General features: G+C 37.7%; 2 protein-coding genes across 2 annotated transcripts; one reads left to right on the top strand and one right to left on the bottom strand.

Moving 5' to 3' along the window:
* The first annotated feature begins 237 nt into the window (after window positions 1-237).
* LOC145903056 (Ig-like V-type domain-containing protein FAM187A) lies at window positions 238-3183 on the top strand. The gene is made up of 7 exons (XM_082991144.1): window positions 238-419; window positions 662-783; window positions 1130-1248; window positions 1463-1545; window positions 1605-1750; window positions 2076-2307; window positions 2979-3183. Exons 1-7 carry the CDS (start codon window positions 238-240, stop codon window positions 3181-3183), a joined length of 1089 nt encoding a protein of 362 aa, XP_082847270.1.
* Window positions 3184-3539: 356 nt separating this feature from the next.
* Window positions 3540-8084, bottom strand: LOC145903481 (noelin-like). The gene is made up of 10 exons (XM_082991561.1): window positions 7835-8084; window positions 7285-7452; window positions 6729-6869; window positions 6553-6672; window positions 6025-6125; window positions 5705-5770; window positions 5103-5234; window positions 4710-4836; window positions 4215-4384; window positions 3540-4031 (listed from the first exon to the last, which is right to left on the bottom strand). The coding sequence occupies exons 1-10, from the start codon at window positions 7988-7990 to the stop codon at window positions 3806-3808; spliced, it is 1407 nt and encodes a 468-aa protein (XP_082847687.1). The 5' UTR covers window positions 7991-8084; the 3' UTR covers window positions 3540-3805.
* Window positions 8085-9641: the final 1557 nt, after the last annotated feature.

Here is a 9641-nt window from a genome sequence, read left to right as displayed (position 1 = left end):
CATGCATTACAATCCTATTCTCCAGCACAATATTATAACACCTATTCTATACTTCATTACTAACCAGTAAAGCTATACCTAAAAAGCAACCCACATTACACAAATCAGCAACATTTTGCAACTGGTTTTCCATATTTCAAGTTATTTTTACAATGCCAAGGCAACAATAGCATTGTGACATCATTATCAACGATTGTGACAATGGTCTGATGAAAAGATACGAGTTACAGTTGCAAAATGGCCAACGTTGCGTTTTTACTGCTGTTTGGTGTAAATTTGCATGTAACTTGTTCGTTCTTTTTCGGCGAGGAGGTCCCGGCAGACGTAAATTCTACTTTGCTCGATATCTTTGTACAAGAACCATTGACAGTTACCTGCGAAATAACGACAACGGAACACTCGTACTGGAACTTCTACAGGTAACTCTTTTTTGTTTGTGTAAATTTCCACGAGCACCGTCTGCTGTAAGATTTATAATTAAGTTACACGCGACCTTCCACCGTTTGCCGTTTTCACCACAACGCCCTGCAGTCAACTGCAGTTTGATGATTAATTACAGGTGCAGTCTCAGTTTGCAAATGTTAGCCTGCTGATTTAATCTCGCCAGCTCATTTAGTTTACTTGCAAGGCGTGGAATGGTATTTTTTCTGTTTATTAACAGTTACCATGACTCAAGATTGCAAGTTTATCGACCTAACGATGAAACCGATAATCGTGTGGAAGTCGTCAACATCAACAGTTTACTAAAGTTACAAATTGCATCGACTCTGGTATCTGATTCAGGTACTCTATGTAGTTTTGCGCCAGGTTATCGCAAAAGTTTGCGCTTGAACCCCCAGCAGAATTAGGTTAGGATGTCATGCGTACATTAATCTACAATTAGAGTTGCTTTTTGTCATGTTTGAGTCACCGAGGAATAAGTCAAATTGTTTACTAAAGCAACTACAAAAACACAATCAAATCATGGACAAAATCCTTTACCTTTAAGTGGGCCTATTGCACAAACACAATACATGGGTAATATATATTGATTCTACACATCCAGCACCCATTTTAGAAATCGCGCTAAAAATGTACAAACAAACAATCCTATGATTTCTATTATCATGAATTTTTTCTTTGCGTGAAGGGCGATACGATTGTGTAACCGATGGAAGAATATTTGGAACTAGGAAGGTTGATGTTCACGACCCTGGAAAGATGAAATACATTCTTACGGCGAGAGGACAGTCTCCATACGATGACACAGTATGTTCCAAAACCTTTTACCCGTAATCTTAAAACGTGAAAAAAAAGCAGATTTTATCTCCATTCTTGTAACGTTGCGGCAATTCTTGGAATGTATTAGCAGTTCCTCTAAATTGCATCTTGGGGTAAAATAGTGGAATACATGTTACTAATGCAACCGTACACTCAAGTATAGCAACTTAGAAAACACAAAGTAACTCATCTTTTGCCACAGGTGATGAATGAGTTTAAAGTGTTCATGCATTGGAGCGATTGGACCAAATGCGACGGTTGTCAGGGAAACGGAGAACGAAGAAGGTAAACTTTTCTAAAGTTTAACAGTGATTTTTATGAACCAAAACCATAATGTGAAATAGGTTCGGGTTCTGCCGAGTGAGAACTTTGGACGGCGAGGAGCACTGCAAGTCAAAGGATGTCCCCATTTTCCTTCGGCCTGCAGCAAAAAACAGACCAGAGGAAATATTGGTGGACATGTGCTATGACCATTGCATTGAACCAATAGGTAAGCATGTCATGCCAATTCATCATTATTTTATTTTCCAAATTTAGCAGAGCTCTTAACCATTACTGGTGATTTAACAACCTTCCTCTATATTTATTCAAAACAAAATCCTGTCCTTGATGTAAAAACCTGTACAGAAGTGGTCTTTATGTGACGTATCGTTCTTGTTTGCGCCGGATATCGTTCGCCAATTGGGCCTACGGGCATAAACGTTCAGATGTTTGACTTTTGCGACTAAGAACGATTGCAAAGTGACCACCACGTATACGTAATTTTGTAAAAGAAATCATTGCATCTTCCAATCGTATTTCTTTGTGGTTTACAGAGCCAGTGAAGCTGAGTGAAAAGCGAATTGACTTGACCAATTACGCCAACGTCAGGCTTTCTTGTCGCCCTGGCGCCACCGTGCGGTCGACCGTCAGATGGGAGCGAAGCTTAACGACCTTGAAGAGAAATGATTACAGTTTTGGTTACGCGAAAAGCAGGGCGATGTACGTCGACAAAGATAACACCTTGCTTTTAAACAACGTGCAAAAGCCAAATGGAGGCACAATAAGGTACAGATTTAAGGTTTACTTCATCGAAGACAGGCGAAATTTGCCTTGATACTAAAACGTCTTAAAATTATTAAACGTGCCGTATCAGTCTATATATGTGTACAAGCCTTTTTTCTTCGACCGCCTTGCGCTTGTTTTTTTTTGTATCGCATTGTGTTCGTTTACACCTGACGAAGCGAGGGAAAATCGCGAAAACTAGTGTACTTTTCACATTACAAAAGTCAGTCTTTTACAAAAGAGTGTCAATCAAGAGAATTTAGCTTAAAACGTCTTGGTGTTTGAAACTAAAAGAAAAACGAAGTAGAGATACGTTACCCGACTTATACCAATACAAAACTGTAGGTTTGGCATTTGTTAGTCATTGTAATTGGTCATGTTACGTGTACTAATCAAAAGAATAATTTACTGCAAAAAATGTTGAAACATGAACATTAAACCAAAGTATATTAGACTGGGTTGTTGTAACCCTTTTGAACAATAGGCATCTACTGATAAAACCTTAGGCCTCTTACTAACGTAAGTTGATTTGTAAGTTTAGAAATAATCCGCCTATGTATAGTAGGCATCAGTTTCTTACTCAGTATACGATAACATTTGCATTTTTTGAAGTGATTGATAAAGTCTATACCAATAGATGTGGTTTATCAACAGAGTTTTATAATTTGACGCAGAGTCTCTTGTGTCGACGATCGCACTTACCGTGTCACATTCGACCTTGTAGTAGAACCACTGCCCTCCATCGGCATTCCGACCACGCTAGATCACCTCCGCTACATGGCGCTGTCGAGCTGTGTGCAGTTTATTGCGTTTTTGCTTATTTTGGCTGTTTACAATGCTGCTCGTACATTCACCATCGATACCAGTCTGGAAATTTGATAATGCCATGTTAGGTTGATTAAAAATAGTGTTTATTTTAGTTGTTTGCGGTGTTGTTGTAATGCAGAATTAAATGATGTGAAAACACGACTGGATGTCTGTGTTAAATTCTTATTTAAAAATTTTGCAATTACGGACCTTTTTTAAAGTTTGTCAGAAAAAATTTTGGCGTTAAACTTTATCAGTGTTTTTATCAAGTTGGTGATCGTCCAATTGGAAAATTTAATATCCTCCGGATGGTCTTCTTACCGATCGTTTGTGTTTTTGTTGGGAAATTGCGATCTTCAAACAATAAACTGAATAGACCTATTTCAAAAAAATCCACGAATTGTTTGTTTTACATTTTTTACCACAAGATCAACGAAAACCGTAAACATGACTTGCATTAATAAATAAACAAGATTTGTGTTTACAGAGAGCAAATACAAAACAAAGATACAAAAATACTGTGATATAGAACTACACATGGAATATACGCGAAAACTACACTGGCATGCATAGAAAAAATAACATCAACAACGACTAAAACATTTATTTTTGCCTAACATCTGAAATGTATCAAATATTAAAAAATACTCAAAGCTAACTCAAACAAAATTACCCCACAAAATGATGATGACAGCTACTTAGGTACCGATGCATATTTAAATTCAACGTTTAACCATCCTATTGCACCAAAGCTGGTCCACACAGTGAGCCGTTTTTCAATGCGATCATAGTTGAGATGCATAATCTGGCCTTGGTTTTTCCCATGTAAGTCCACAGTCACATCGTCAAGCGGATGACTAGATTCCTCGCGGATGGTATTGTAGGTGTATTTTATTTGAAGAAATGGGGCCGTTTGGAATCTAACTCAAAACAAATGTAGTTGGTTAATATATTCTATGTCTTCATCGGCAGTCAGTTTATGTGTTGTTTAACTCTTCTGATTACAACTGAATAATAATCACTAGGCATTCCATTTTCTTAGCGGTATAAATAAAAAATCGTTGCTGTTATAAAAAAATAATTTAAACATCTAAAAAACGAACCTCCTAACGGCGTAAGCCACGCCACACGCAACGAAAATTGCCTCGAACCAGCTTTTCCGCCACCCGGTGTCGTACTGCTTCACAATTTTCAACGAATCGGGGTCCAGCAGAGATAGTTTCATATCTCCTTTGCTCGTGCAGTACGTCGCCCATAAACCAAACTCATCAATCTGTTCGTAATGTCCGACCATGTCAAGTAACGAGTATTTCCAAATTACATTACAAGGTTCTTCGTTTTAGGGGTAAAAACAACAAAATATGAAACTTGTTTGCAAACTAATTTTGCGAAATGCTCATTTCTGGCAAATGTTCATTGTAACCAACGTTTCGTCCACCATCCGGCTTTCTCAGGATTATGTAGTAACGATAACGTGGTAACAATTCTCATCAATTACTATGCCAGGCAGCAAGAATAGCACAAGAAATGCTTCTTGTTCGAACGACACCGATTGGGGCAATATATTTAATGAAATTCGAAAAGTGCCTTCTACTTACGTGAAGACTGATGTCTGAGTATTTTATGTGGCTGAAAGCACAATTCGCATCGTTTTTATCTTTCTCCGTGTACTTGGCACCCTTGATTTGGCGATATCTCACCATTCGTCGATTCTCAAGGTCATATCTAGGTAAAAAATAACCCCACAAACCCAGTTAAAGCAAAAAGTGTTTAAATTAGGCTTTGTACATATATAGTAAAATCAATAAACTGTCAAGGTGTTCTTCAATTTTAATAATTACTCTATTTTATTTCTGAAGGTTGGAATTTAAATATCGCTCTATATTAAAACAAAAAGTTGTGAATGTTATTTGGTTTGGTCTTAACCTTTATTTGTGTTTGAGAGTCGTGAACTTAAACAGAGAAAGCACTGAAATTTGCATCCCACTCACTTGACGATGAAGTTGGACTTGGCTCTGACGTAGAAGAAGTAACCGCCCAAAACCACGTGACTCGTACCACCCCATGGGTAGGGAAGGGTGTAATTTGCAATCGGTTGCGAAGTGTTAAGAAAATATGTTGCTCTGGTAAAATGAAAATTAGAGAGTTATTTTTAGTTTAGCGGTACCCTGGGTATCCCGGGTATCTAATATCTAAAACCCAATAAACAATGTATTTTTATGTGAGCTGCAGACGGGGCCACAGTTTCGACCCAATATGTCTCAGTGTATATAACTTGATTGTTATTGTCAGCTAAATAGGCAGACGAAGACATCAGCTACACGGATGGAACCTCAATTGGTTGAAGCAGTGGCCCTGTCTGCATCTATTTGTACCACATGTTATTGTCTCCAATGTTAATATAAATTATTTTTTTTCAGGTAAAGAAAAATTAAAGCATATCCACCACATGTCTATAGACATAACTAAGCTATAAAGACAAAATGAATGGACAACACATATGTAATTTAATTCATTCATTTGTTTCAACTGAATATTAAAAACTAAGGTTGTAAATATTTTGTATCTCTACATTCCTTTACAATAAACAGACCTATCGTATTCCAGAAGTATGCGATTGCCGTAGGGCTTGTGCGCAATCCAAAACCGCTCTTTCGTCCTGTGGAAAAGGTGAATGTAATAAAATGTAGTATGATAACTATAACGCAGGCGTTCTATGTTATGTATGAAGAGGAGCCTGTGACGTGTTTAAAATAACTGCTCCGATAAATGGTCAACTACCTTCCCGCCATGACGTTTTATGCACTCCGCTTGAAATTTTCAACATGTGTTTATTTGTTTAAGGTTACGCGGAAAATTACTTCAAATTCACAACCAAATGCACTTGGAGTGTCGCTTTATATGTAATTTGACCTGTTATTCGGCTTGTCGTCTTCGTTCGGCGATAATGCGTCAGTAAGGATGGCTCCAACTTTTTCTTCTGTGTGACGTAACAGTTGAAATTTACCCACACTCTAAAAAAAGTTATAATGATTGTAAATTATATCGAGATGTAAATTTAGTAAATCAATTAAACTGGTTTTTGTTTTTATGTTTTTAAATAATTAACTTCTACCAGTTGTAAATGAGTTTAGCAAAAGTTGGTCATAATGGTGGTAAAAATGAGAGCAAATTCATGCGCATTCAAAACCATTAGTATTTTTTCGTGTTGGTGCGTTTTCTTGGTGTTGGTTGTGTGGTGTACTATTACCCTGGTGTGGGTTGTGTGCTGTATCATTACCCTGAGGAAGCCTTGTTGTATAACAGGCGAAACGTTGGTGAATAAAGTTACGTTTTTAATGTGCCAGAAGAACAGACTATTGAATTCCAGTAGTTTTTGTTCAACAACCGACCACAAAATTACTGCTGATTATACTGCTGCACGAAAGCATAGACAACAACCTTTATGTGCATTGAACAAGCCTGCTGAGATTCATCGAATCTTTCCAGTCGTTGAATTGGCCAATCATGTGCATCTAAAGGGTGCTCTTTTTTATTTGCGATTGCCCCCAACATCACGTCCTACAAAATGATATTGTCACATACACGTTTTCTGCGAGTAAAACCATCACACTTACTTTAACGTGGCTGTTTGTGACGTAAATTAAAAGCGGCCTTGGTACGTGACCTCGGTAAACTCCGACGCGTTTCACTGCATCCACGTCTGAGGGGTCAATTGTTACGTCATAAAGATCGGCAAGAAGTTCAATCAAATTGTTCTGCGTGGCACAGTCATCGTATTAGCGTTGAAATTTATTTTATGAAACATGGTACGTGTAATGACCCTTTTTAATATACAAGTTAGCAAAAAATGTTAGCTTTGTCCCGCACAGTTTTTTTGCGAAACTTTCGTTCAAAATCTAAGTAGATACAGCTTAAGATAATTATCTTCAGTACGTCGTCGCCCGTTTTATGTAGCATACAAAAAGCCAATTTTGCGCATAGTGAAAAGATTCTTTAAGTTATAATCGAAATACTGATTTATTTGAAACGTGGGTTTAAATACTATCTTTCCCAGTTTTGCCGAAAGAGCAGGAATATATCGATTACAAAATTACGCAACATGTGATATATGCACAACTCAATAAAAATATTATTTTCTCTATATATTGTGTGTGTTATCGTGTCTTAAACCTCATCGCCGTCTTCTTCATCTTCTTCAATGCCCCAAATGATCAGTTTGCGTTCCTTAGAAACTCGATTTAAAACGTCCCTCAGTAAAATCCGGCTGTCGCTCCACGATTGAGAAACGTCGCTTAACCGCCTTGTTAAGAACGAAGATTCGCTTCTGGTGGATTTCGACTGCTCAAAAACAAACAAGAAAAATGTGGAATTATTTTTCGGTTCCAAAACAGGGTTTATTAGTAGGGTCGTATGTCCACTGCCCCTCTGTAAGACTGAGATAAAAGTTTAGAACACGAAGTGACGTAAAATCACATGTGGATTTGGGTATTTACTGATGCTGCTATCTCCCGCTATAGACACACAATAATACCTGATATCAACTGTTATGAACATTCTGTGCGCTTTTGTATGATTTGGTACCAAGTAAACTTCGAAACACGGTTCAGATAACCAAGTTAATGTAGGTCGTGATAAAGCACGCAGAATGTAATTTTCCAATTCGATTTACAGCCAAGTTGACTTGCAATGTTCGAGCATTGAATGTGAAGCTTCGACTAACCTGCAATGCGATGTTCTCCAGTTGAAAAGTTAAAGCTGTCGCCTGAAACTTCAGGTACAAGATAGAAAAATACCACAATCCTGTGATTACAATCACAATTGAAGGTGCCACAAGCCTGCAGCATTTACGCACTGGTATTTTCGGCGGCAAAATCATAGTTTCGAGAACATTGATAACCCATCTTGCAACATTATTTACTTTCTATTCGATTTCTTCATTGTGTTTCGAACATACAATTATCGCAAACTATATAGCAACTAAAACAATAAAAGAGGTTTCAAACGCACAAGATAAACAATAAAGGGAATAAGCTGTTGTTTCCGAGACGATAATGATGATTTCCTTATAATTTCCCTACACTGACACAGCTTTAAAACTAGTTTTGTCGGTAAATTCTGAGCTTACTGTATAGGTTACAGAACTGTAGCAATATTAATTTAGAATTGGATTTTTGCTGTTAAAGCCCTTTAATGTCAAGGTACTTGAATAAGCAAAACTAACGACGTCTATAAGAACGGGATAGTGAAAACGTAGAACTTGTTACTGGCAAACAGCATTTAGAGTTTTAAATATAAGTAGTCTATATTTGAGGCAAGAGCATTGACGTGCAAGAGCATTTACTGGTTAATTTGCCAACTTGACTTGAAAGTAACCCTTGTGATAACATAACAACAACACGTAATCTAATAGGATCAGTGAATTCCTGTGTAAGCCTCCGGCTTCACGACAAATGCTCACAATTTGAGCATGTCTGGCATTGATATTGCGACAGCACACAATATTATCGCCGCAATTCAATCAAATAAATGCGCAACCTTCCAGAAACTTCCATTATTGTCATAGTATTACTTCGGCAACTGAGCTTTCAAGCATTTTTGAAACAATCGACAAGGTTTGACTGAAACCCGAGCCCATAATTTGCATGTAAGCGAACCGCTGAAACCACCGGCTTTGTTTCCAGCATCACTCACTCTTATACCTTGCCAGACCGCGCATGCTATATGTTTACGTGATGCTGCCCATTGAACTGTTCCAGCAGTTCACTGCACTAATTACTGTTTGCGCACAAGGCAAAGGTTACGCGGGTTCATGGCCAAACCTTGTCTCCACCTTAATTACATCGCTGCGACAAAAACTACCCTAATCACAGTAGACAAGTATTTCAGAAGACATCAATTAGTACTTGTCTGTACGTTGCATCGGAGACAAACGTGCACAACGTTTTACATTCAGCATTTGGAATATCCTCAGTCAGAACTACACTATAAAGTATTAGCTAGAAGTGTTTGATTTTAAATAATCATTTACACATCGCTTGCTGACCTTTCTTCTTCTTCATTTCACTCTTGTTGAGACTAATTCGACAATTTCTTTGTAGAATGTAATAGCACGTGATAAAATCAGACACAGCCAAACGTGCGTGGTTCCAAATAATGCCGAGACTCAGAGGGCACAAGGCCAACTCAATATGGTTGTATCAGGCGCGGAGGCAAAATCCCTCAGGGTATTAATGGCATGTGCGTTTTGCTGGCATCGAACTTTCGATTTTACTTTGTTCAAATGTTGAAATCATTTTGATCAAAAACAGCAGACGATGTAAACTTCCTGACTGAGTGCAATTAATCACCAGGGTTAAACAGGAAAACAATTATAGCTAGTCCAACCTCGATTGCACAAAATATATCACAATTTGTTATCAGTATCAATACGTTTAACAGCATGACAATAGGTTGCAATATTTTTTAAACAAAAAATATTAAATCAAACCACATATCTGACTGCGCCAATAAAGTCATAAGTGTAGAAT

The sequence above is a fragment of the Ascidia mentula genome, chromosome 5 (assembly GCF_947561715.1).
Source record: "Ascidia mentula chromosome 5, kaAscMent1.1, whole genome shotgun sequence".
NCBI lineage: Eukaryota > Metazoa > Chordata > Ascidiacea > Phlebobranchia > Ascidiidae > Ascidia > Ascidia mentula.
The sequence above is the reverse complement of the archived record's forward strand: the minus strand, read 5'-3'. Positions and strand labels throughout refer to the sequence as shown.

Coding starts and splice junctions, on each gene's coding strand:
- LOC145903056 (XM_082991144.1), top strand. CDS start 238: ATGGCCAACGTTGCGTTTTTACTGCTGTTTGGTGTAAATTTGCATGTA. Junction 1,249..1,462: donor AGTCTCCATACGATGACACA/GTATGTTCCAAA, acceptor CTTTTGCCACAG/GTGATGAATGAGTTTAAAGT. Junction 1,546..1,604: donor GGAAACGGAGAACGAAGAAG/GTAAACTTTTCT, acceptor AATGTGAAATAG/GTTCGGGTTCTGCCGAGTGA.
- LOC145903481 (XM_082991561.1), bottom strand. CDS start 7,990: ATGATTTTGCCGCCGAAAATACCAGTGCGTAAATGCTGCAGGCTTGTG. Junction 4,837..5,102: donor AAGTCCAACTTCATCGTCAA/GTGAGTGGGATG, acceptor TTTTTTACCTAG/ATATGACCTTGAGAATCGAC. Junction 4,385..4,709: donor ACTCAGACATCAGTCTTCAC/GTAAGTAGAAGG, acceptor CATTACGAACAG/ATTGATGAGTTTGGTTTATG.